We start from the raw sequence: 27542 nt of genomic DNA, 5'->3' as shown, positions 1-27542 counted from the left end.
AAAAATAACACTAACGTATTTTGATTATATAAGTATTGAACCCCTGACTCAATACATGTTAGAATCACCTTTGGCAGTGATTACATACTGTGCCTTGCGAAAGTATTCGGCCCCCTTGAACTTTTCGACCTTTTGCCACATTTCAGGCTTCAAACATAAAGATATAAAACTGTAATTTTTTGTGAAGAATCAACAACAAGTGGGACACAATCATGAAGTGGAACGAAATGTATTGGATATTTCAAACTTTTTTAACAAATAAAAAACTGAAAAATTGGGCGTGCAAAATTATTCAGCCCCTTTACTTTCAGTGCAGCAAACTCTCCAGAAGTTCAGTGAGGATCTCTGAATGATCCAATGTTGACCTAAATGACTAATGATGATGATAAATAGAATCCACCTGTGTGTAATCAAGTCTCCGTATAAATGCACCTGCTCTGTGATAGTCTCAGAGGTCCGTTTAAAGCGCAGAGAGCATCATGAAGAACAAGGAACACACCAGGCAGGTCCGAGATACTGTTGTGGAGAAGTTTAAAGCCGGATTTGGATACAAAAAGATTTCCCAAGCTTTAAACATCCCAAGGAGCGCTGTGCAAGCGATAATATTGAAATGGAAGGAGTATCAGACCACTGCAAATCTACGAAGACCCGGCCGTCCCTCTAAACTTTCAGCTCATACAAGGAGAAGACTGATCAGAGATGCAGGCAAGAGGCCCATGATCGCTCTGGATGAACTGCAGAGATCTACAGCTGAGGTGGGAGACTCTGTCCATAGGACAACAATCAGTCATATACTGCACAAATCTGGCCTTTATGGAAGAGTGGCAAGAAGAAAGCCATTTCTTAAAGATATCCATAAAAAGTGTTGTTTAAAGTTTGCCACTAGCCACCTGGGAGACACACCAAACATGTGGAAGAAGGTGCTCTGGTCAGATGAAACCAAAATCAAAACTTTTTGGCAACAATGCAAAACGTTATGTTTGGCGTAAAAGCAACACAGCTCATCACCCTGAACACACCATCCCCACTGTCAAACATGGTGGTGGCAGCATCATGGTTTGGGCCTGCTTTTCTTCAGCAGGGGCAGGGAAGATGGTTAAAATTGATGGGAAGATGGATGGAGCCAAATACAGGTCCATTCTGGAAAACCTGATGGAGTCTGCAAAAGACCTGAGACTGGGACGGAGATTTGTCTTCCAACAAGACAATGATCCAAAACATAAAGCAAAATCTACAATGGAATGGTTCACAAATAAACATATCCAGGTGTTAGAATGGCCAAGTCAAAGTCCAGACCTGAATCCAATAAAGAATCTGTGGAAAGAACTGAAAACTGCTGTTCACAAACGCTCTCCATCCAACCTCACTGGGCTCGAGCTGTTTTGCAAGGAGGAATGGGCAAACATTTCAGTCTCTCGATGTGCAAAACTGATAGAGACATACCCCAAGCGACTTACAGCTGTAATCGCAGCAAAAGGTGGTGCTACAAAGTATTAACTTAAGGGGGCTGAATAATTTTGTACAGCCAATTTTTCAGTTTTTTATTTGTTAAAAAAGTTTGAAATATCCAATAAATTTCGTTCCACTTCATAATTGTGTCCCACTTGTTGTTGATTCTTCACAAAAAAATAGTTTTATATCTTTATGTTTGAAGCCTGAAATGTGGCAAAAGGTCAACGTTCAAGGGGGCCGAATACTTTCGCAAGGCACTGTATGTGACTCTTTCTGGGTAAGTATCTAAGAGCTTTACAACATTTCCCACGTATTATTTTCAAAATTCTTCAAGCTATGTTAAATTAGTTGTTGATCATTGCAACCATTTTCAGGTCTTATAGACTTTCAAGCAGATTTAAGTCAAAACTAATTCAGGAACATGCACTGTCTTCTTGGTAAGCAACTCTTGTACAAAGCAGACTGTACAAGGTTTTCCTCTAGGATTTTACCTGTGCTTAGGTCATGATGCAGCCACCACTAAGCTTGAAAATATGGAGAGTGATACTCAGTAATGTGTTGTATTGGATGTGCCCCAAAGAAAACACTTTGTATTCAGGAGAAAAAAAAGTAGAACACATTTTTTGCAGTATTACTTTAGTGCCTTGTTGCAAACAGGATGCATGTTTTGGGATATTTTTATTCTGTACAGGCTTCCGTTTCACTCTGTCTGTTACAAATCCCTTTGGCCCTGCAGTCTAGGGGGGATGGAAACGAGACCCGTAACATATCTCATACAAATCATAATAGTGTAAAGGAACAGTGAGAACTAATAACCACAGACAACTTAACTTTACCATCAAACACTAATGGTTTATTGTTTAAACACGTTAATGGGGTGTGGGAAAAGGGGCTGAGCTGGACCCAAGGAAAGAAATAATATATATCCAAAAGCACCCCTAAGCTAGTCTACCTGCTTCAATACAGCTAGCTAAGTAACCAAGAAAATACAGCGGGTGGTCCGCCCAGTTCTAACTAGTGTTCTTAGACAAAGTATTCCTACGGGTAATGTATGCCCATGGGCGACTTGGCTTGGTACCCCCTTTTCCCACCAAATAAACAGTCAAACACCATAAAACATACTCACATAATACCGGACAAATGTGATATGTAGGAGTAAAAACCAAAAGACAGATCTCCAGAGAGAACTGATTGGGATACTTTTAAACCAAGGGGATGTGATTGGGTAAGGGAAAAGGAGCAGGTGTCTTCTGATTAGTGACTGATTGGCGGCACTTGTGAATAGGGCAGAAGGAAAGAAAATACACACACACACACACACACACACACACACACACACACACAGGATACCTGTATCCGTAACACTGTCAATTAGGTTAGTATTGTGGATATCTACAATGTTGTTGATCCATCCTTAGGAGAGAGCTTTCACAGCCATTAAACTCCCAACTCTTTTTAAAGTCACCATTGGCCTCATGGTGACATCCCTGGGCGGTTTCCTTCCTTTCAGGCAGCTGAGTTAAGAAGCATGCATGTATCAAATTCAATTTTTCACATGTGCCGAATGCAACAGGTGTAGACCTTACAGTGAAATGCTTACTTACAAGTCCTTAACCAAAAATGCAAAAATGCAGTTTTTTTAAAGTAACAAATAATTAAAGAGCAGTGGTAAAATAACCATAGCGAGACTATATACAGGAGGTACAGAGTCGGTGTGCGGGGGCACCGGTTAGTCGAGGTAATATGTACATGTAGGTAGAGTTATTAACTTCACTAGGGTAGGGGGCAGCATTCTAAATTTTGGATGAAAAGCGTGCCCAAGATAAATTGCCTGTTCCTCAGGCCCAGAAGCTAGGATATGCATATAATTGGTAGACTTGGATAGAAAACACGCTAAAGTTTCCAAGACTGTTAAAATAATGCCTGTGAGTATAACAGAACTGAAATGGCAGGCAACAACCTGAGGAAAATCCATCCAGGAAATGCTTTTATTTTGAAATGGCTGTTTTTCCATTGAAAGCCTATCCACCATTCAAAGACTTAGGACTCAGTTCACGATCTCTGTGGCTTCTTCTACATGTGGCCAGTCTTTAGGCATTGTTTCAGGCATTTACGCTGAAAAATGAGGGAGATACTGCACTTTCAATGAGTGGTCAGTGGAAATTTCCCAACGTGTCCAGCGTGCGATCGGGAGCGTACCTTTTCTTGTTTCTCCTTTTCTATTGATGAACCTTTTGTCCGGTTGAAATATTGATTATTTATGACAAAAACAACCTGAGAATTTATTTTAAACATCGTTTGACATATTTCTACGAACTTTTATTGTACTTTTTAGATTTTTCGTCTGTCTGTTGTGACCGCTCTTTGTTCCATTGAATTGCTGAGGTTTTTGGACATAAAGAGGGACTTTATCTAACAAAACAAACATTTATTGTGTAACATGGAGTCTTCGGAGTGCAACCATATGAAGATCATCAAAGGTAAGTGATACATTTTATCGCTACTTCTGACTTTTGTAACTCCTCTACTTGGCTTGTTACTGTTTGTAATGATTTGTCTGCTGGGCGCTGTTCTCAGATAATCGCAAGGTATGCTTTCACCGTAAAGCCTTTTTGGAATCTGACACCGTGGTTGGATTAACAAGAAGTTAGCGTCCCACACCCCCTAGTGAGGTTGAAGTGACTGCATAGATAATAACAGAGTAGCAGCAGTGTAAAAGAGAGGGGGGCAATGCAAATAGTCTGGGTAGCCATTTGATGAGATGTTCAGGTGTCTTATGGCTTGGGGGTAGAAACTGTTTAGAAGCCTCTTGGACCTAGACTTGGTGGTGACTGGGTGTATTGATACGCCATCCAAAGTGTAATTAACTTCTTCACCATGCCCAAAGGGAAATATTTTTTATTTGTATTTAAGTCTACCAGCAGCTACCCTTCTTTCCAAGGCATTGGAAAACCTCCCTGTTGTTACTGGTTGAATCTGTTTTGAAATTCACTGCTCGACTGAGGGACCTTACAAATATCTGTATGTGTGGGGTAGAGAAATGAGGTAGTCCATTCAAAAATAATTTATATAACTATGATTGCACACGGTGAGTCCATGCAACTTATTTAGTTACTTGTTAACTTCTTATGGGCCTCCCACCTGGCCAACATCCGGTGAAATCGCAGAGTGCGAAATTCAAACTACAGAATTATAAATATTTAACTTTCTTAAAATCACAAGTGTAATACATCAAAATAAAGCTTAACTTCTTGTTAATCCAGCCGCTGTGTCAGATTTCAAAAAGACTTTACAGCGAAAGCAAACTATGCGATTATCTGAGGACAGTGCCCTGCATACAAAAGCATGAAAAACATAATTCAACCAGGCAGGTGCGCCACGAAAGTCAGAAATGGCGATATAATAAATGCCTTACCTTTGATCTTCTTCTGTTGGCACTCCAATGGTCCTTTTGTTCGATAATGTCCTTCTTTATATCCATAAAAACTCAGTTTAGCTGGCGCGCTTCAGTCAATAATCCACCCAGTTTCCCTCAATCAAAATGCATACAATATTAAGCCCAAACGTTACTAATAAACTTTTCCAAACAAGTCAAACAACGTTTATAATCAAAGCTTAGGTACCCTAATACGTAAATAACCGATAAAATTTAAGACGGAGAATCGTTGTCGTCTTCACCGGAGAAAAATACCAAAGAACCCGCTCTCTTCCACGCGCTTGGAAACAGTACAGCCAAAATGGGAGCCACCTAGAAAAACTACAATTTCTGGCTCATTTTTCCAAAAACCAGCATGAAACTCTTTCTAAAGACTGACATCTAGTGGAAGCCCTAGGAACTGCAATCTGGTAGGATTTCGCCTTATAATAAAAGTGACAGCCATTGAAAGCAGTGGAAGGCAGAATATTTTTTGGGCGATGGTTTGTCCTCGGGATTTCGCCTGCCATATCAGTTCTGTTATACTCAGACATAATTTTAACAGTTTTACAAACTTCAGAGTGTTTTCTATCCAAATGGAGCTTCCATCAGGAACTTGCCAGCTAACTAGCTACTAGTCTTTGTTAGCCACGGCTAGCGGTCCTCGCCTTTTTTCCCCATCATCATCAGCGAGCCTTAGCTTGGACAACACCTGCCAATCTGCACAGCGCGATATCAACCCAGAGCATATCGGACTGATTCTCTCTACCGTATCACTGGATTCCGGCTGCTCTGGATCATTACACCGGATCATTACTCCGGATCATTGCAGTTAGCTAGCTGCAAACGAGTGGCTACTGTTGGCTACGCCTCTGTCCCGAAGCATGCACCAGCTGGCCTTGAGCTAGCCTCGAGCTAGGCCCATATACCAGCTAATTCTAGGGCTACTATACCTCCTTTGCCAATTGGCCTGGACCCTTTATTGTCGACACGGAGACCCACCGATCCATCATGACTGGACTGCCGACGTGATCGCCTGATGTGGTCTCAACAGGCTATTCTGTTACGATGTCGCCGAAGAACCAGATACTAGCCCCGGCCCGCTAGCTTTTCTGAACGTTGTGTCCCCTGCTCGCCTAGCGTAGTAGTGACTACCAAACAGCACCCTGACTCGCCTATTGCTGCTCTTTTGACCCTATAATCACTCGGCTACACAGCTGATGCCCCCTGGACTGTTTCAATAACACGGTACCTCATTTGTTTACCTGTCGGCCCCAGCCCAGAACTCAGGTCCTGTATGTACCTAACTTAGCCGCTCTGCCCATTCATCGCCATTTACCCGTTGTCTTAGCTCTCCTGATCAACACCTGTGATTGCTTTATGGCTCTCTCTAATGTCAATATGCCTTGTCTACTGCTGTCTTGGCTAGTTTTTACTTTTATTTCACTGTAGAGCCTTCAGTCCCTCTCAAAATGCCTTAGCTCTTTCCTCACACCCCACACACATGCGGAGACCTCACCTGGCTTAACTTGTCACTCAACGCCTAGGTTTACCTCCACTGTACTCACATCCTGCCAAACCCTTGTCTGTACATTATGCCTTGAATCTATTCTACCACGCCCAGAAATCTGCTTCTTTTATTCTCTGTCCCCAATGCACTAGACGACCAGTTCTTATAGCCTTTAGTCGTACCCTTATCCTACACCTCCTTTGTTCCTCTGGTGATGTAGAGGTTAACCCAGGCCCTGTAGCCCCTAGTTCCACTCCTATTCCCCAGGCGCTATCATTTGTTGACTTCTGTAACCGTAAAAGCCTTGGTTTCGTGCATGTTAACATCATAAACCTCCTCACTCAGTTTTTTTTATTCCCTGCTTTAGCAAACAACGCCAACCTTGATTTCCTATCCATGTCTGAATCCTGGCTTAGGAAGGCCACCAAAAATTCTGAAATTTCCATCCCCAACTACAACATTTTCCGCCAAGATTGAACTGCCTAAGGGGGTGGAGTTTGCCTGCGGAGTTCTGTCATACTGTCTAGAGGATGCCTGGTTATTCTTTAAGTGCTTTCCTCACCATCTTAAAAAAGCAAGCCCCATTCAAAAAATGTAGAACTAAAAACCGATATAGCCCTTGGTTCACTCCAGACCTGACTGCCCTTGACCAGCACAAACATCCTGTGGCATACTGCATTAGCATCGAATAGCCCCTGCGATATGCAACTTTTCAGGGAAGTCAGGAACCAATACACACAGGCAGTTAGGAAAGCAAAGGTTATCTTTTTCAAACAGAAATTTGCATCCTGTAGCACAAACTCCAAAAGGTTCTGGAACACTAAACTCCATGGAGAATAAGAGCAGCTGCTCACTGCACTGAGGCTAGGAAACACTGTCACCACCAATAAATTTGCGATAATCGAGAATTTCAATAAGTATTTTTCTACGGTTGGCCATGCTTTCCATCTGGCTACCCCTACCCCGGTCAACTGCTCTGCACCCCCCACAGCAGCTTGCCCAAGCCTCCCCCATTTCTCCTTCACCCAAATCCAGATAGCTGATGTTCTGAAAGGGCTGCAAAATCTGGACCCCTACCCTACCCTGCCATTCTAGAGTATTCGAAAGCCAAGTTAACAATCAGATCACCGACCATTTCAAATCCCACTGTACCTTCTCTGCTATGCAATCTGGTTTCCGAGCTGATCATGGGTGCACTTCAGCCACACTCAAGGTCCTAAACGATTTCATAGCCGTCATCGATAAAAGACAGTACTGTGCAGCTGTATTCATCGACCTGTCCAAGGCTTTCGACTGTCAATTACTACATTATCGGCAGGCTCAACAGCCTTGGTTTCTCAAATGACTGCCTCGCCTGGTTCACCAACTACTTCTCTGATAGAGGTCAAATTGGAGGGCCTGTTGTCTGGACCTCTGGCAGTCTCTAGGGGAGTGCCACAGGGTTCAATTCTCGGGCTGACTCTCTTCTCTGTATACATCAATGATGTTGCTCTTGCTGCTGGTGATTCTCTGATCCACCTTTACACAGACGATTCCATTCTGTGTACTTCTGGCCTTTCTTTGGACACTGTGCTAACAAACCTCCAGACGAGCTTCAATGCCATACGGCACTCATTCCGTGGCCTCCAACTGCTCTTAAATGCAAGCAAACTTAGTGCATGCTCTTCAACCGTTTGCTGCCCGCACCCACCCGCCCGTCTAGCAACACTACTCTGGACAGTTCTGACTTAGAATATGTGGACAACTACAAATACCTAGGTGTCTGGTTAGACTGTAAACTCTCTTTCCAGACTCACATTAAGCATCTCCAATCCAAAATTAAATCTAGAATCGGCTTCCTATTTCGCAACAAATCATCCTTCACTCATGCTGCCAAACATATCCTCGTAAAACTGACTATCCTACCGATCCTTGACTTCGGCGATGTCATTTACAAAATAGCCTCCAACACTCTACTCAGCAAATTGGATGCAGTCTATCACGGTGCCATCCGTTTTGTCACCAAAGCCCCATACACTACCCACCACTGCGACCTGTATGCTCTCGTTGGCTGGCCCTCGCTTCATATTCATCGCCAAACCCACTGGCTCCAGGTCATCTATAAGTCTCTGCTAGGTAAAGCCCCGCCTTATCTCAGCTTGTTAACCACTATGGTCACCATAGCAGCACCCACCCGTCGCACGCGCTCCAGCAGGTATATTTCCCTGGTCATCCCCAAAGCCAACACCCCTTTTGGCTGCCTTTCCTTCCAGTTGTCTGCTGCCAATGATTGGAATGAATTGCAAAAATCACTGAAGCTGGAGACTCCCATATCTCCCTCACTAACTTTAAGCATCAGCTGTCAGAGCAGCTTGCCGATCATTGCACCTGTACATAGCCCATCTGTAAATAGCCCACCAAACTACCTCATCCCATATTATTTATTTTTTTGCTCCTTTACACCCCAGTAGCTCTACTTGCCCATTCATCTTCTGCACATCTATCACTCCAATGTTTAATTGCTAAATTGTAATTATTTCACCACTATAGCCTATTTATTGCCTTACCTCCCTAATCTTACTACATTTGCACACACTGTATATAGACTTTTCTATTGTGTTATCCCATGTGGTGTTTTTGTTGCACTGCTTTGCTTTATCTTGGCCAGGTCGCAGTTGTAAATGAGAACTTGTTCTCAACTGGCCTACCTGGTTAAATAAAGGTAAAATAAAATGTTTCCTGACCTTTTGTGCCATAGGTTAACCATGTGATGGGTTTAGGTAAGAAGCTAACGAGGTTCAGACTACATAATCTCACTTTCAATCAGATGCTGCTTCCTCATTTTAGCATTTCCTTTTTATTCATTTGTAAGAACATAATTCTACTTTGACATTTATAGGATGGTGGGTGTGTTGTCACTGGCCTACACACACCAATTTAATTAATGGATACATTTTAATACATTTTATAACAATGTGAAAAAAGTCAAGGGGTATGAATACTTTCTGAAGGGTATGAATACTTTCTGAAGGCACTGTATGTATGCCAGTTTTATTACTAAAAAGGAAAGATGCCTTTACTCAAACATCTTTCAGTAATTTATCCTTAGGTATAAAACATTTATTATTTTAATTGTTGATCTTTAGGCTCCTAGTCAAGAAATGGGTGCAGTGGTCGCAACACAACAGGAGATACTGAGAAACCTGAACGAGTTGAGGTAAGTGCAGTAGCAATGACCATTGTTTTGTTTTCTTTATCTGTATTTGTTTATCACCTTCAATGCTGCAGAAATGTTTTGGTACTTTTCCCCAGATCTGTGCCTCGACACAATCCTGTCTCGGAACTCTAGGACAATTCCTTTGACCTCGTTGCTTGGTTTTTGCTCTGTAGTGCACTGTCAAATGTGGGACCTTATATAGACTGGTGTGTGTGCCTATCCAAATCATGTCCAATCCATTCAATTTACCACAGACTCCAATCAAGTTGTACAAACATCAAGGATCATCAATGGAAACAGGATGTGTCTAAGCTCAATTTCGAGTCTTATAACAATGGGTCTGAATACTTATGTAAATAAGGTATTTCTGTTTTTTATTTGTAATAAATTAGCAATTTTCTATGAACCTGTTTTCACTTTGTCATTATGGGGTATTGTGTGTAGATTGAGGGGGGAAAATTATGTAATCCATTTTAGAATAAGGCTGTAACGTAACAAAATGTGGAAAAAGTCAAGGGGTCTGAATACTTTCTGAATGCAGAAAGTATTCACACCCCTGTACTTTTTCCACATTTTGTTGTGTGAAAGGTATAATTAAAATGGATTTAATTGTAATCTACACAAAATACTCTGTGGAAGAACATTTTTTTTTTTTTGTGGGGGGGTTAGTCTTAGTTAGATAAGTATTCACTACGGTTTAATATTTCCCTGGTGTTTTGCAAATGCTCCATCCCAAGAACAATCTGTTTTCCTCTGGGTAACCGGGTATTTCTCACCAAAAAAAAGGTGAAATACATTCTAAAGCATATAAATAACCAGACAGAAGCATGTGCTATTCTAAGGTGAATTATACATTCAATTTAAATGTTCTTATTGCATTCGTTATTCTAAAAATGTATAGTAATTCTAAAGCGATTAATAAAACTTGTATGTCATCTGTATTTCTAAATAATTGTTAAATTACAAGCTTAGTTGGTATAGCCACGGAAAAAGTCAGCAACCTTCCCACTAGCCATGATTGGCTAAGATAATGAATGGGCTGGACATGCCAAGAGATGAGTTTGGATTTGTCTGCCATGTAGCTTGCTTCTGTCTATAACATGAGCTGGTCAGTATGTGTAGAAAGGATTACCTAACGCATCTTTTTTTAAGATATCACGTAGTAGAACTGCATAAGTGTTGCTCTCCACTTTCTGGAGGACCGAGTTTTGAAATTAGTGGAATTAGAGTATGATAGCTAAGGAGATGGAGACAATGCTGGCGTTTTGATTGCAAATATGCAGAGGGAGATGAAAAGAGAACACACAGAAGTCTGTTGTATAAAACGCCTGTCTCCGAATTACATCTTCAAACTAATATGCTGACCAGACTGCCCGCATGGCATGCGTTGCAAAAAAAGAAATGTAAACAAACATGTTATTCAATTATTGCACCCACACTGCTCGCGAGCGTCTGCGTTGCCAGGGACTAAAATAGAAGTCGGTTCTATTTGTGAGGCTGATCGCAGTGCAAGTCCTGCCTCTCCCGTCTCCTTATTGGTTTATAGAAGAAGATACCCAAGTGCCACCTCCTCATTGGTTATACCCACGTGGGTGGTTGAAAGATGAACTGAGTTCGCCTGGTCATCGTGGTAACTGAGATGCCAATCACCATATAAAGTCCAAAGAAGAAAAAGCCTGGTAGGAGGAGAGATGACTAGAAACGATTCGTTTGACCGTTTTATGTGTGGATTAATTGTCGGAGTAGAGGACCTTGTGCATTTCAGGTAAAATAACAACTTAACGTTTATATCCCAGACTAATTAGCTAGCTAAATTGCCATAAATGTTTAATGCCTTTCGACCAGTCCCCAAATTAATATAATTAGTTCTACCAATCGGTGCCCTTCTTTTCAAAGCATTTGGAAACTTATTTTATTTTATTTTTTTAAATCTGTGCTTGATATTCACCACTTGACTGAGGGACCTTAAAATTATCTGAATGTGTTTGGTATAATCATACAGTAGTCATTCAAAACTCATGTTAACCACAAATACTGCACACAGTGAGTCCACACAACTTATGTGATCTGCTAAGCAAAATTCTACTCCTGAACTTATTTAGGCTTGCCATAAAGGGGTTTTAATATGTATTGACTCAACATATTTCAGCTTTTCTTTTTTAATTAATTAAAACACATCCCCCCCCCCCCCCCCCCAAAATCGACTTTGACATTATGGGGTATTGTGTAGATCAGTGAACAATTAGCTCCATACTCTACATTTGGGAGTGTTACTGCTTACTTGAAACTGTTCCTATTCTTTAGCTACCTCTGTTATTTGACAAGATCATGTTTCTGATTGAAATTACATTTCTTATAATGTATTATTACTAGCAGGAGGGGTACGTCCTTTGCTTCTAGACAATATTAAAAGGAATTTAAGATGATTACAAAGCCAAAAAGACTGACAAATGAAAGCAATTGGAAGGCTATAAGTATCAAGCTCTCGAGGGAACTGTGACATCAAGAAAGCAATCAGAAGGAGTCCTGTCTTTTGTATCTGTGTATGAAGGATGTATTTAAGACTGATGTCTAATACTCTGAAGATAAATGGTGCTAAAATGTGGCCTTTTCTTGCAGCCATCCCAGGGCCACATGGCACAGAGCACACAGAGCTGAAGGATAGTCATACAGTATAAGACGTTTGTATAAACAATCTAATTTGTTTCTCAAAATTACAAAGCAAGAAAATCTCTCTTGAGAAAGTAAGTAAACATTTATTAAACCATGTATATAATCTTTATCTCATCCAAGTGACCCATTTATGAAAAATCCCTTCTCAGATCAGAGAACATAATTTAACAGAGACCACAGTAAGACAAAGTCATATAATTATTGTCTATATAAAGGGGTCATGAATTTAAAGAGGTCATAATCTACCTGAATATAATCTAATACAGCTCAATCACCTGTTAATGAATTATAGATTATAGGCCAGATGTGCATCTATACTATATTTGTAAACATTTATTATGTCAATCAAATTATGCTACAGAAACTCACGATGAGCCCATTAAAGTATTTTCACGTCCGGATGAAAAGCGTGCCCAAAGTAAACTGCCTGCTACTCAGGCCCAGAACCTAGGATATGTTTATAATTAGTAGATTTGGATAGAAAAAAACACTGAAGTTTCTAAAACTGTTAGAATAATGTCTGAGAAAACAGAACTGATTTGGCAGGCGAAACCCCGAGCACAATCCATCCAGGAAAAAATAAAAAAATAATTGAGGTCACTGTTTTCCAATGGTTTTCTATGTTAGACCTGATTTTATTAGGGCCCAGATTGCAGTTCCTATGGCTTCCACTAGATGTCAGGTCTTTAGAAATGGTTCGATGTTTTTCTTTTGAGAAATTAAGAAGTAGGGCTGTTCTTTGAAGGTGTCACTCTGAAGGGCTTTAGTCTTTTGTTGTGTGTGAACTGGCAGCGCGCTTCGTTGTTTTTATCCGGTATTAGAAACAGTTTATTCAGTCTTAAATTTGATCATTTATTTACATTTTAGGATACCTGAGGTTGGATTAGGAACGTTGTTTGAAATGTTTGGACCAAGTTTACAGGTAACTTATTAGATACTTTGTAGTCATGTTGGAACCGGTGTATTTCTGAATCAAACGCGCCAAATAAATTGACTTTTTGGGGATATAAAGAAGGAATTTATCGAACAAAATGACCATTCATTGTGTCACTGAGACATTTGAGATTGCAAAAAGATCTTCAAAGGTAAGGCATTTATTATATGGCTATTTCTGACTTTTGTGTCGCACCTGCCTGGTTGAAATATGTTTTTCATGTGTTTGTATGCGGGGCGCTGTCCTCAGATAATCGCATGGTTTGCTTTCGCCATAAATCCTTTTTGAAATCTGACACAGCGGCTGGATTAACAAGAAGTTGAGCTTTATTTTGATGTATTACTTATTTTTGTGGAGGTTGAATATTGATATTTCTGTAGTTTGAATTTGTCACGCTACAATTTCACTGGATGTTGTCATATCAATCCCGCTTACGGGATTCAAGCGGGATTCATGCTTAAGGGATCCATAAGAGGTTATAGGCCAGATGTGCATCTATACTATATTTGTAAACATTTATTATGTCAATCAAATTATGCTACAGAAACTATCACGATGAGCCCATACATTGATCAGTAATAATCCTATATCCCCTGATTCAATCAAGCAATTATTGTCACGTTTATGTATTACTACATTATAATTTATAAGCCAGATATATATTTATTTTAGACAAAACTGTCTGGACACCCCTTAAAAATGTGTGGATTTGGCTATTTCAGCCACACCTGTTGCTGACAGGTGTGTAAAATCAAGCACACAGCCGTGCAATCTCCTTAGTAAAACATTGGCAGTAGAATGGCCCGTGCTGAACAGCTCAGCGACTTTCAACGTGGCACCATCATAGGATGCCACCTTTCCAACATGTCAGTTCATCAAATTTCTGCCCTGCTAGACCTGCCCCGGTCAACTAAGGGCTATTATTGTGAAGTGGTACTGTCTAGGAGCCACAGCGGCCAGCCACGAAGTGGTAGGCCATACAAGCTCATAGACCAGGACCGCAGAGTCCTGAAGCGTGTAGGGTGTAACAATCGTTTTCTCAGTATGAAAAATTTTGATAGCACATTTACAGGTGCCACAGACTAATTACAACTATTATGGTTTCAATAGACAATGCCAAATTATGTGTTAACCGAAACCAGCTTAACTCCTAACCAGCAAACTGACAAATCCCATTTGAGAGATTCCACGTCACAAACCTGCCCTGGGCAAAAATGTATAGTCGTGGTATTATTTATAAATAGTTTACAGAAATATTTTATGTTTTTAACCTTTCTAGGTTGCATGTGATAGATACTTACTGAAAAGTTAAGTATTTCTTATTAAGATACTGTAGGTGAGTGATTCCATATGAAACCAGGACAAAAAAATACCATGATTTGTAGGATTTTCAGACAGATTTAAAAAAAAAAGTATTTGATCCCCTGCTGATTTTGTACATTTGGTAGGTTTATTTGAACAGTGAGAGACAGAATAACAAAACAATCCAGAAAAACGCATGTCAAAAATGTTATAAAATCATTTTGCATTTTAATGAGGGAAATAAGTATTTGACCCTCTGCAAAACATGACTTAGTACTTTGTGTCAAAACCCTTGTTGGCAATCACAGAGGTCAGACGTTTTTTGTAGTTGGCCACCAGGTTTGCACACATCTCAGGAGGGATTTTGTCCCACTCCTCTTTACAGATCTTCTCCTAGTCATTAAGGTTTCCAGGCTGATGTTTGGCAACTCAAACCTTCAGCTCCCTCCACAAATTTCTTGTTAAACTATAGTTTTGGCAAGTTGGTTAGGACATCTACTCTGTGCATGACACAAGTAATTTTTCCAACAATTGTTTACAGATTATTTCACTTATAATTCACTGTATCACAATTCCAGTGGGTCAGAAGTTTACATACGCTAAGTTGACTGTGCCTTTAAACAGCTTGGAAAATTCCAGAAAATGATGTCATGCTTTAGAAGCTTCTGATAGGCTAATTGACATAATTTGAGTCAATTGGAGGTGTACCTGTGGATGTATTTCAAGGCCTACCTTCAAACCCAGTGCCTCTTTGCTTGACATCATGGGAAAATCAAAAGAAATCAGCCAAGACCTCAGGAAAAAAAATTGTAGACCTCCACATGTCTGGTTCTTCCATGGGAGCAATTTCCAAACACCTGAAGGTACCACGTTCATCTGTACAAACATTAGTACGCAAGTATAAACACCATGGGATCATGCAGCCGTCATACCGCTCAGGAAGGAGACACGTTCTGTCTCCTAGAGATGAAAGTACTTTGGTGCGAAAAGTGCAAATCAATCCCAGAACAACAGCAAAGGACCTTGTGAAGATGCTGGAGGAAACAGGTACAAAAGTATCTATTTCCACAGTAAAACGAGTCCTGTATCAGCATAACCTGAAAGGCAGCTCAGCAAGGAAGAAGCCACTGCTCCAAAATTGACATAAAAAATGTCAGGCTATGGTTTGCAACTGCACATGGGGACAAAGATTGTACTTTTTGGATAAATGTTTTCTGGTCTGATGAAACAAAAATGGAACTGTTTGGCAATAATGACCATCGTTGTGTTAGGAGGAAAAGGGGGAGGCTTGGAAGCCGAAGAACACCATCCCAACCGTCAAGCATGGGGGTGGCAGCATCATGTTGTGGGGGTGCTTTGCTGCGGAAGGGACTGGTGCACTTCACAAACTAGATGGTATCAAAGGATGGAAAATGATGTGAGTGTATATTGAAAAAACATCAAGACATCAGTCAGGAAGTTAAATCTTGGTCGCAAATGGGTCTTCCAAATGAACAATTTTCCCAAGCATACTTCCGAAGTTGTGGCAAAATGGCTTAAGGACAACAAAGTCAAGGTATTGGAGTGGCCATCACAAAGCCCTGACCTCATCCTATAGGAAATTTGTGGGCAGAACTGAAAAAGCGTGTGTGAGCAAGGAGGCTTACAAACCTAACTCAGTTACACAAGCTCTGTCAGGAGGAATGGGCCAAAATCCACCCAACTTATTGTGGGAGGCTTGTTGAAGGCTTCCCAAAACGTTTGACCCAAGTTAAACAATGTAAAGGCAATGCTACACTCAATTATTATTTGGTATGTAAACTTCTGACCCACTGGGAATGTGATGAAAGAAATAAAAGCGGAAATAAATCATTCTCTGTGCTATTATTCTGACATTTCACATTCTTAAAATAAAGTGGTGATCCTAACTGACCGAAGACAGGGAATTTTTACTGGGATTAAATGTCAGTAATTGTGAAAAACTGAGTTTAAATGTATTTGGCTAAGGTGTATGTAAACTACCGACTTCAACTGAACATACACTGCAGTTCAAAAGTTTGGGGTCCTTGTTTTTGACACTTTTAAATAACATGTAATTGAAATGTTTTTTATTATTTTACCTTTATTTAACTGGGCAAGTCAGTTAAGAACAAATTATTGTTTTCAATGACGGCCTAGGAACAGTGGGTTAACTGCCTTGTTCAGGGACAGAACGACAGATTTGTACCTCGTCAGCTCGGGGATTTGAACTTGCAACTTTTCGGTTACTAGTCCAATGCTCTAACCACTAGGCTATGCTGCCGCCCCGGAAATATAGTGTAGACATTGTTAATGTTGACAATGACTATTGTAGTTGTATTTCTGATAACATCAAATTTATTTTAATGGACATCAAAATTGCTATTCTTTCAAAAACCACGACATTTTCTAAGTAACCCCAAACTTTTGAACCGGTTGTGTACATGCACACACTACATGACCAAATGGCCATTAATATGGAGTTGGTCCCCCCTTTTCTGCTATAACAGCCTCCACTCTTCTGGGAAGGCTTTCCACTACATGTTGGAACATTTGCTGTTGGATCTTGCTTCCATTCAGCCGCAAGCATTAGTGAGGTCAGGCACTGCCAATGTTTGTCCATAGAGATAGCATGGCTGTGTGCTCAGTTTTATACACCTGTCAGCAACAGGTGTGGCTGAAATAGCCGAATCCACTTATTTGAAGGGGTGTCCCCATACTTTTGTGTATTTGACATTTGTATCGAAAAGAAATGTTAGTTGGCATATTTTTTGACTCCATAATGTTTCATCTGTAGGTGCAACAAAGCAGCAATTAGTGTCATGACGCTTTACCGCTTGTACTGTAATATGAGCATTTTGATTTCAAGAGAAACATTTTTTACTTTTGAATACTGACAAATCAACATGAATATTGAAAAAACACCATTTTGGATTTGGTCCATTTTTCTGTACAGTCGTGGCCAAAAGTTGTGAGATTGAGAGCCTGCTGCCTCAGTTTGTATGATGGCAATTTGCATATCACTATGAAGAGTGATCCGATGAATTGCAAAGTCCCTCTTTGCCATGCAAGTTAACTGAATCCCCCAAAAACATTTCCACTGCATTTCATTCCTGCCACAAAAGGACCAGCTGACGACATGTCAGTGACTCTCTCGTTAACACAGGTGTGAGTGTTGACGAGGACAAGGCTGGAGATAACTCTGCCATGCTAATTGAGTTCGAATAACAGACTGGAAGCTTCAAAAGGAGGGTGGTGCTTGGAATCATTGTTCTTCCTCTGTCAATCATGGTTACCTGCAAGGAAACATGTGCCATCATCATTGCTTTGCACAAAAAGGGCTTCACAGGCAAGGATATTGCTGCCAGTAAGATTGCACCTAAATCAACCATTTATCGGATCATCAAGAACTTCAAGGAGAGCGGTTCAATTGTTGTGAAGGCTTCAGGGCGCCTAAGAAACTCCAGCAAGCGCCAGGACCGTCTCCTAAAGTTGATTCAGCTGTGGGATCGGGGCACCACCAGTACAGAGCTTGCTCAGGAATGGCAGCAGGCAGGTGTGAGTGCATCTGTACGCACAGTGAGGCGAACACTTTGAGGATGGTCTGTGGTCAAGAAGGGCAGCGAAGAAGCCACTTCTCTCCAGGAAAAACATCAAGGACAGACTGATATTCTGCAAAAGGTACAGGGATTGGACTGCTGAGGACTGGGGTAAAGTCATTTTCTCTGAATCCCCTTTACGATTGTTTGGGGCATCCGGAAAAAAGCTTGTCTGGAGAAGACAAGGTGAGCGCTACCATCAGTCCTGTGTCATGCCAATAGTAAAGCATCCTGAGACCATTCATGTGTGGGGTTGCTTCTCAGCCAAGGGAGTGGGCTCACTCACAATTTTGCCTAAGAACACACCCATGAATAAAGAATGGTACCAACACATCCTCCGAGAGCAACTTCTCCCAACCATCCAGGAACAGTTTGGTGACGAACAATGCCTTTTCCAGCATGATGGAGCACCTTGCCATAAGGCAAAAGTGATAACTAAGTGGCTCGGGGAACAAAACATCGATATTTTGGGTCCATGGCCAAGAAACTCCCCAGGCCTTTATCTCATTGAGAACTTGTGGTCAATCAAGAGGCGGGTGGACAAACAAAAACCCACAAATTCTGACAAACTCCAAGCATTGATTATGCAAGAATGGGCTGCCATCATTCAGGATGTGGCTCAGAAGTTAATTGACAGCATGCAAGGGTGGATTGCAGAGGTCTTGAAAAAGAAGGGTCAACACTGCAAATATTGACTCTTTGCATCAACTTCATGTAATTGTCAATAAAAACCTTTGACACTTTTGTAATTATACTTCAGTATTCCAAAGTAACATCTGACAAATATCTAAAGACACTGAGGCAGCAGACTTTTTGGAAATTAATATTTGTCATTTTCAAAACTTTTGGCCACGACTGTATATTGTTGAACATAATATAATGTACAAGATTATAAAAGTTCCAGAGTGGAATCTCCTACTTTAAGAGTTATGATCCAATTTGTTTTCAAAATGGTCGACATCTCCTGGTGATTTGCAGGATGTGCAATGATACAAGTAAAATGAGGGCTGTAGTTTGTTATATTTGCCTTCTATGCCAATGTCTGTACAAAATGGTCCTTAACATTAAACTAGCAGAGATCCCACTCTTGAACTGTGACATGTCCATAGAATATATTATGTTCAACAATATATGGAAACATTTGCCTAAAAAGTGTTGAATGACACACATATATTAATTTTCACAAAGTTCGCTGCTTCAGTGTCTTCAGATATTTTTGTCAGATGTTACAATTCTTCAAAAGGACCATTCTATCAAATCATAGTCTTTTTATCCCTGGTTTTGTATTGAATCACTCAATGGGATGAATTTAGCATTCATGCCCTTTTTTATTGGATGCTAGATTTTGTTTAGAAACTTTAAGGATAAATTGCCGTTTGTTATCTAAATAGAAGATCCGAAAGATGAATTTGGACAATTCATTGTAATATTAAGATTATAAACAAAGAATATCTAGTTAACAGAAGAAAAGAAAGAGAAAATCAGGACAGAAGAAAAAGGATATCAAAGTGAAACAGTTCTCTAAAGACACAAGAGACAATAATACAAGAAACAACACTTCTGTAGCTTGTCAACTATGTGTCTGTCTATCCCTGTTCTCTCCCCTCTGCACAGGCCATACAAACGCTTCACACCGCGTGGCCGCTGCCACTCTAACCTGGTGGTCCCAGCGCGCACGACCCACGTGGAGTTCCAGGTCTCCGGCAGCCTCTGGAACTGCCAGGCTGCAGCCAACAAGGCTGAGTTCATCTCAGCCTATGCTACCCTCCAGTCCCTAGACTTCCTGGCGCTGACGGAAACATGGATTACCACAGATAACACTGCTACTCCTACTGCTCTCTCTTCGTCTGCCCACGTGTTCTCGCATACCCCTAGAGCATCGAGCCAGCGGGGTGGTGGCACTGGAATCCTCATCTCTCCCAAGTGGACATTCTCTCTTTCTCCCCTGACCCATCTGTCTATCTCCTCATTTGAATTCCATGCTGTCACAGTTACCAACCCTTTCAAGCTTAACATCCTTATCATTTATCGCCCTCCAGGTTCCCTTGGAGAGTTCATCAATGAGCTTGACGCCTTGATAAGTTCCTTTCCTGAGGATGGCTCACCTCTCACAGTTCTGGGTGACTTTAACCTCCCCACGTCTACCTTTGACTCATTCCTCTCTGCCTCCTTCTTTCCACTCCTCTCCTCTTTTGACCTCACTCTCTCACCTTCCCCCCCTACTCACAAGGCAGGCAATACGCTTGACCTCATCTTTACTAGATGCTGTTCTTCCACTAATCTCATTGCAACTCCCCTCCAAATCTCTGACCACTACCTTGTATCCTTTTCCCTCTTGCTCTCATCCAACACTTCTCACTCTGCCCCTACTCGGGTGGTATTGCGCCGTCCCAACCTTCGCTCTCTCTCTCCCGCTACTCTCTCCTCTTCCATCCTATCATCTCTTCCCTCTGCTCAAACCTTCTCCAACCTATCTCCTGATTCTGCCTCCTCAACCCTCCTCTCCTCCCTTTCTGCATCCTTTGATTTTCTCTGTCCCCTATCCTCCAGGCCGGCTCGGTCCTCCCCTCCTGCTCCGTGGCTCGACGACTCACTACGAGCTCACAGAACAGGGCTCCGGGCAGCCGAGCGGAAATGGAGGAAAACTCGCCTCCCTGCGGACCTGGCATCCTTTCACTCCCTCCTCTCTAAATTCTCCTCTTCTGTCTCTGCTGCTAAAGCCACTTTCTACCACTCTAAATTCCAAGCATCTGCCTCTAACCCTAGGAAGCTCTTTGCTACCTTCTCCTCCCTCCTGAATCGTCCTCCCCCTCCCCCCCCCCCTCCTCCCTCTCTGCGGATGACTTCGTCAACCATTTTGAAAAGAAGGTTGACGATATCCGATCCTCGTTTGCTAAGTCAAACGACACCGCTGGTCCTGCTCACACTGCCCTACCCTGTGCTTTGACCTCTTTCTCCCCTCTCTCTCCAGATGAAATCTCGCGTCTTGTGACGGCCGGCCGCCCAACAACCTGCCCACTTGACCCTATCCCCTCCTCTCTTCTCCAGACCATTTCCGGAGACCTTCTCCCCTTCCTCACCTCGCTCATCAACTCATCCTTGACCGCTGGCTACGTCCCTTCCGTCTTCAAGAGAGCGAGAGTTGCACCCCTTCTGAAAAAACCTACACTCGATCCCTCCGATGTCAACAACTACAGACCAGTATCCCTTCTTTCTTTTCTCTCCAAAACTCTTGAACGTGCCGTCCTTGGCCAGCTCTCCTGCTATCTCTCTCAGAATGACCTTCTTGATCCTAATCAGTCAGGTTTCAAGACTGGGCATTCAACTGAGACTGCTCTTCTCTGTGTCACGGAGGCTCTCCGCACTGCTAAAGCTAACTCTCTCTCCTCTGCTCTCATCCTTCTAGACCTATCTGCTGCCTTTGATACTGTGAACCATCAGATCCTCCTCTCCACCCTCTCCGAGTTGGGCATCTCTGGCGCGGCCCACGCTTGGATTGCGTCCTACCTGACAGGTCGCTCCTACCAGGTGGCGTGGCGAGAATCTGTCTCCGCACACAATTAATCTTCTCCTTTCCCCCTTCTGATAACCAGGCGGCGAATCGCATCTCTGCATGTCTGTCAGACATGTCAGTGTGGATGACGGATCACCACCTCAAGCTGAACCTCGGCAAGACGGACCTGCTCTTCCTCCCGGGGAAGGACTGCCCGTTCCATGATCTCGCCATCACGGTTGACAACTCCCTTGTGTCCTCCTCCCAGAGTGCTAAGAACCTTGGCGTGATCCTGGACAACATTCGCAGAGTACGACCCTACCTCACACAGGAAGCGGCGCAGGTCCTAATCCAGGCACTTGTCATCTCCCGTCTGGATTACTGCAACTCGCTGTTGGCTGGGCTCCCTGCCTGTGCCATTAAACCCCTACAACTCATCCAGAACGCCGCAGCCCGTCTGGTGTTCAACCTTCCCAAGTTCTCTCACGTCACCCCGCTCCTCCGCTCTCTCCACTGGCTTCCAGTTGAAGCTCGCATCCGCTACAAGACCATGGTGATTGCCTACGGAGCTGTGAATGGAACGGCACCTCCATACCTTCAGGCTCTGATCAGGCCCTACACCCAAACAAGGGCACTGCGTTCATCCACCTCTGGCCTGCTGGCCCCCTACCTCTGAGGAAGCACAGTTCCCGCTCAGCCCAGTCAAAACTGTTCGCTCCTCTGGCACCCCAATGGTGGAACAAGCTCCCTCACGATGCCAGGACAGCGGAGTCAATCACCACCTTCCGGAGACACCTGAAACCCCACCTCTTTAAGGAATACCTAGGATAGGATAAAGTAATCCTTCTAACCCCCCCCCCCCCCCCTTAAAAGATTTAGATACACTATTGTAAAGTGGTTGTTCCACTGGATATCATAAGGTGAATGCACCAATTTGTAAGTCGCTCTGGATAAGAGCGTCTGCTAAATGACTTAAATGTAATGTAAATGTAATAAATTGTTCATTACAGTACATTTGCAGTCATTTCTTAGCTCTGGAGGAGACTTTTGGCTGGACTTAATAAAACAAAAACTGCAGGAAGCCCACACTATCATTAAAATAGTTTCTAGGTTGCCTAGGGTGACACCGATTTGTGCCACTGCCTTCAGAGCTCATATGCCGGTATTGGCGATGGTTAGAATCCAGACCTCTTGCCCTTCTATCTCTCCTACCAACTTTCCTGTCACCCTCTCGCTGTCCAAAATAGTTTGTTAAATCTGTACAGATGTCTCATTTGTGAGTGAGCAAGGATGTATGAAATAGGTCTGTGTGTGCTGTACAATAATCGGGAATGTGTGTTGTCACCTGTGTTGGCCCAGCGTCTCTGCCTCATCTTCCTATTTTTAATCCAGATAAGTGGTCTGGGCATTGTTCCCAGACAACGGTCCAATAGCTTTACAGTGTCATCATGGATAAACCTGTAAAACTGTCTGGGTCACACATTCATGTCTTCATGTCTTCTTTTACCTTTATAGGAAAGATTGAATTATTTCCAAGCTTTAATTTATTCAAGATAGAATTATTATTTTTTTACTTCAAATTCACGTACTTCATTTGGGATAATTTACATATACAAAGATATAAAATATTCAATTATCTTCATTCTGTATCAAACTGGAATCCTATCGATTCCATTTCTGGTTTAATGTTGTCACGTACTTCAGATGTTATTTACCCTGGGCTATGGTTTTCTTCGCTACCCTTTCTGGTGTGCTGATGTGAGATGTAGAAAATGTCTCTTTTTTTATTTTTTATTATTCTATGCACTCTTCTACTGCAGCATCAGCTGTGTTCAACAGATACCTGACATTGTTTTTTTCTCCTCAGAAACTCTTTCCATGAGTCTCTGAAGCAGATCGACGCCACTCAGCACCAAGCCAACCCAGTGAGCATGGGGACATATGAGACGGTGCAACACTTCAACGAAATCCAGGAACATCTACACGTGGTCAAGAGGAACATCGAACACCTCATCACACGCAATGGGGTCTGTTAATAACTTCTCTTACAGTAAACCACTGTAAAAACAATATCAACAGTCTTATCAAATGAATTTGGAAAGAGCATTGGATGTGTTTTTACTCTTGTTTTGTAATGCATGTAGAGCCCCAGTGAAAATCAGGGAGAGAAATGCCCTGACCCTCCTAAAATGCCTTCCTGTCTGGGTACTATTCACTTCTTGGTCTTTGTGGTCATCCAATCAGTCCTGTTCTTGAGCTACATCATGTACAAGTAAGAATGAGATCTTGTTTTCACTTTATTAGCTTTGATAATTCTAAAGTGTAGTTGAATTTTTGTTTCTCACAATTCACACTCTCCTCAATTTATTTTCTTGTTTCTTCTCCCCCTACAGAAGTCAACAAGAAGCAGCAGCAAAGAAATTCTTTTGAGGAAACATTATCAGCGATATCATATGTAAATGAGGGACTGTTAATTCTGCTGTTTTTTTTATGTTTTTGAAATTGTAAATTGTACTTAAATGAGATTTTGTTTGAGAAGTTTATTTTTTTAAATATCTTAGTTTTAATTTGATTTGATATTTTTAACATGGTATGTGAATGAATACTCGAGTGGGAAATGTTAAGATTCCAAATATGATGTAATATATTCTATACAGTATTTTGCCAAGTCATTGGATGATATTTGATCTTTCAAATGTTTTTTTGACAAGTGCCCACCCCCAGAAGACAAACAAACCACTGTCTGCCAATTCACAGTTTGGAAATCTGTGAATTTAATAAATGCACAATTCTGTATCAATTCCGAACTATGTTGAATTAAACCCAGTGGGTGTCTTCTTGAGTGGTTGTAACATGCCAATGGTCTGACTTTGTCTATCTTCTCGAGCAATTTACATAAACAAAAAATAAACTGGCATTTTGCAGCTTTTCTTGTTCCTGAATGTCATCTTGTTTACATATTGGTGCTCATCTATTAAAAAGTAGCCAAATAGTACAATTTTTACCTGAAAGTTTAGTCTTGGTAGCATGGTCAGAGATCTGTTTTGGCTGTCTTGTCACTCGCAAAATGTGACATTGAGTTACAAGGCGCAAGATAGCACAAACACATCGCTTTTTTGATCAGGATCTATTTGAGACAGCTAAATGCTTGACTTAGTGCTTAGTCTGGTCAAGGATTGGTCTGAGAAAGGGACTACAGTGTGAGGCACGGTAGGCTGGTGTCCAGCTATAATAGTCTGACAGGACGGAGAACATGCTGGACACATGCTTGACATTAGTTATAAGAGAACAACTCTATTGTATGTCGTCTATGTATTGGATATTGGGGCCCATATCCAGTACATCCTTGAACCTTTTTTTAAACCTTTATTTATCCAGGAAGTCCAATTGATGTCAGAATAGAAGGGATGTATTTTACAAGGGAGACTTGGAAATGTCATTGATTTTCGCTTGGATCTGAGACCAGGGGTTTGTCACTAAGCAGGGTCAATGATTCCACTCGCTAACTTATTTTAAAAAATGTGACTAAATTTACATGGTATAATTGACTCGACGACCAATATCTCTAATTACTGTTGTAACGCACTCCTGAAAGCAAATGTTGTCCTTCAGCTGTACGATACCACTTGGCAATGTATCAACATAGATTGGATGGTGATGCACCTTTATGTAAATAATTGCCAACATTTATTTGAGTCAACACTGATCGGTAGGCATACAAATTATTGCATATCAGTCATAACAGCAGTAAGCATATTTCAACAAATTCACCCTTGTATAGTCTTAACATTCTGTATACTCCCCTTGTCCGAAGGGTAAAAAATTACCTGCCTTCACTAAACCACTAACCATACCGGTTAAAATTGCGCCGGACGAAATGGCAGCAGTTTTACGGGCACCCAAACAATTGTGCTATGTGTTTTGTCGCGTTATTTGTAACTTATTTTGTACATAATGTTTCTGCAACCATATCTTACTGCAAAATAGAGCTTCTGGATATCAGGACAGCGATCACTCACCTCAGATTAGACAAAGATTTCTTTCTACAACGAAGACAACGCATAAGACATTCTCCAAACACCCCATAGGACCGACATCCCCGTTATTTGCAAGAGGAAGCGACGCAGGTACAGAGGACAAAGCCGGATGCCTGGTCAGGACCCGGCGAAGGCAACTGGGAAAGCTGCTGTTACCATCAATACTACTCGGCAACGTGCAATCATTGAACGAGGTACGATCACGAATATCCTACCAACGGGACATCAAAAACTGTAATATCTTATGTTTCACGGAATCGTGGCTGAATGACGACGGGATATATACGCTGCACCGACAAGATAGAACAGCACACTCCGGTAAGATGAGGGGGGGGGGGGGCGGTCTGTGCATATTTGTAAACAGCTGGTGCACGAAGTCTAAGGAATTCTCTAGATTTTGCTCGCCTGAAGTAGAGTATTTTGTGATCAAATGTAGGCCACACTACTTGCCTAGAGAGTTCAGCTATACTTTTTGAGGCTGTTTATTTACCACCACAGACAGATGCTGGCACTAAGACTGCACTCAGTCAGCTGTATAAGGAAATAAGCAAACAGGAAACCACTCACCCAGAGGCGGCACTCCTAGTGGCCGGAGACTTTAATGCAGGGAAACTTAAATCAGTTCTACCAAATTTATATCAACATTTTAAATTTGCAACCAGAGGGAAACAATTCTAGATCCCCTGTACTCCACACACAGAGACGCGTACAAAGCTCTCCCTCGCCCTCCATTTGGTAAATCCGACCACAACTCTATCCTCCTGATTCCTGCTTACAAGCAAACATTAAAGCAGGAAGCATCAGTGACTCGGGTCTATAAAAAAGTGGTCAGATGAAGCAGATGCTAAACTACAGGACTGTTTTGCTATCACAGACTGGAACATGTTCCGGGATTCTTCCAGTGGCATTGAGGAGTACACCACATCAGTCACTGCCTTTATCAATAAGTGCATCGAGGACGTCATCCCCACAGTGACTGTACATACATTCCCAAACCAGTAGCCATGGATCACAGGCAAAATTTGCACTGAGCTAAAGGGTAGAGCTGCCGCTTTCAAGGTGCGGGACTCTAACCCGGAAGCTTACAAGAAATCCTGCTATGCCCTGCGACGAACCATCAAATAGGCAAAGCGTCAATACAGGGCTAAGACTGAATCATACTACACTGGCTCCGACGCTCGTCTTATGTGGCAGGGCTTGCAAACTATTATAGACTACAAAGGGAAGCACAGCTGCGAGCTGCCCAGTGACACGAGCCTACCAGACGAGCTACATCACTTCTATGCTTGCTTCGAGGCAAGCAACACTGAGGCATGCATGAGAGGATCAGCTGTTCCGGACGACTGTGTGATCACGCTTTCCGTAGCCGACGTGAGTAAGACCTTTAAACAGGTCAACATACACAATGCTGCGGGGCCAGACGGATAACCAAGACGTGTGCTCACCAACTGGCAGGTGTCTTCACTGACATTTTCAACAGGTCCCTGATTGAGTCTGTAATACCAACCTGTTTCAAGCAGACCACTGTAGTCCCTGTGCCCAAGAACACAAAGGCAACCTGCCTAAATGACTACAGACCCGTAGCACTCACGTCCGTAGCCATGAAGTGCTTTGAAAGGTTGGTAATGGCTCACATCAACACCATTATCCCAGAAACCCTAGACCCGCTCCAATTTGCATACCGCCCAAACAGATCCACAGATGATGCGATCTCTATTGCACTCCACACTGCCCTTTCCCAACTGGACAAAAGGAACACTTATGTGAGAATGCTATTCATTGACTACAACTCAGCGTTCAACACCATAGTACCCTTAAACTCTCATCACTAAGCTAAGGATCCTGGGACTAAACACCTCCCTCTGCAACTGGATCCTGGACTTCCTGACGGGCCGCCCCCAGGTGGTGAGGGTAGGTACCAACACATCTGCTAC

The 27542-nt window shown here is 42.1% G+C and overlaps 1 protein-coding gene across 3 annotated transcripts in view; it reads left to right on the top strand.

The window, feature by feature from the left end:
• LOC106595543 (protein ERGIC-53) overlaps window positions 1-24500 on the top strand; it is a 35106-nt gene extending 10606 nt beyond the window's left edge. For 2 of the 3 annotated variants that reach the window (XM_045688068.2, XM_045688067.2), the window contains exons 10-13: window positions 9503-9573; window positions 23439-23598; window positions 23716-23843; window positions 23965-24500. In XM_045688068.2, coding sequence (XP_045544024.1) covers window positions 9503-9573; window positions 23439-23598; window positions 23716-23843; window positions 23965-24001 — 396 coding nt within the window. In that variant the 3' untranslated portion in view covers window positions 24002-24500. Of the gene's footprint in view, window positions 1-9502; window positions 9574-9668; window positions 9980-23438; window positions 23599-23715; window positions 23844-23964 lie in introns of those variants that run through there. The other variant, XM_045688069.2, reaches the window with a different exon arrangement.
• The last annotated feature ends 3042 nt before the right edge of the window (window positions 24501-27542 follow it).

Source organism: Salmo salar, chromosome 01 (genome assembly GCF_965601325.2).
Source record: "Salmo salar chromosome 01, fSalSal1, whole genome shotgun sequence".
Classification (NCBI taxonomy): Eukaryota; Metazoa; Chordata; class Actinopteri; order Salmoniformes; family Salmonidae; genus Salmo; species Salmo salar.
The sequence above is the reverse complement of the archived record's forward strand: the minus strand, read 5'-3'. Positions and strand labels throughout refer to the sequence as shown.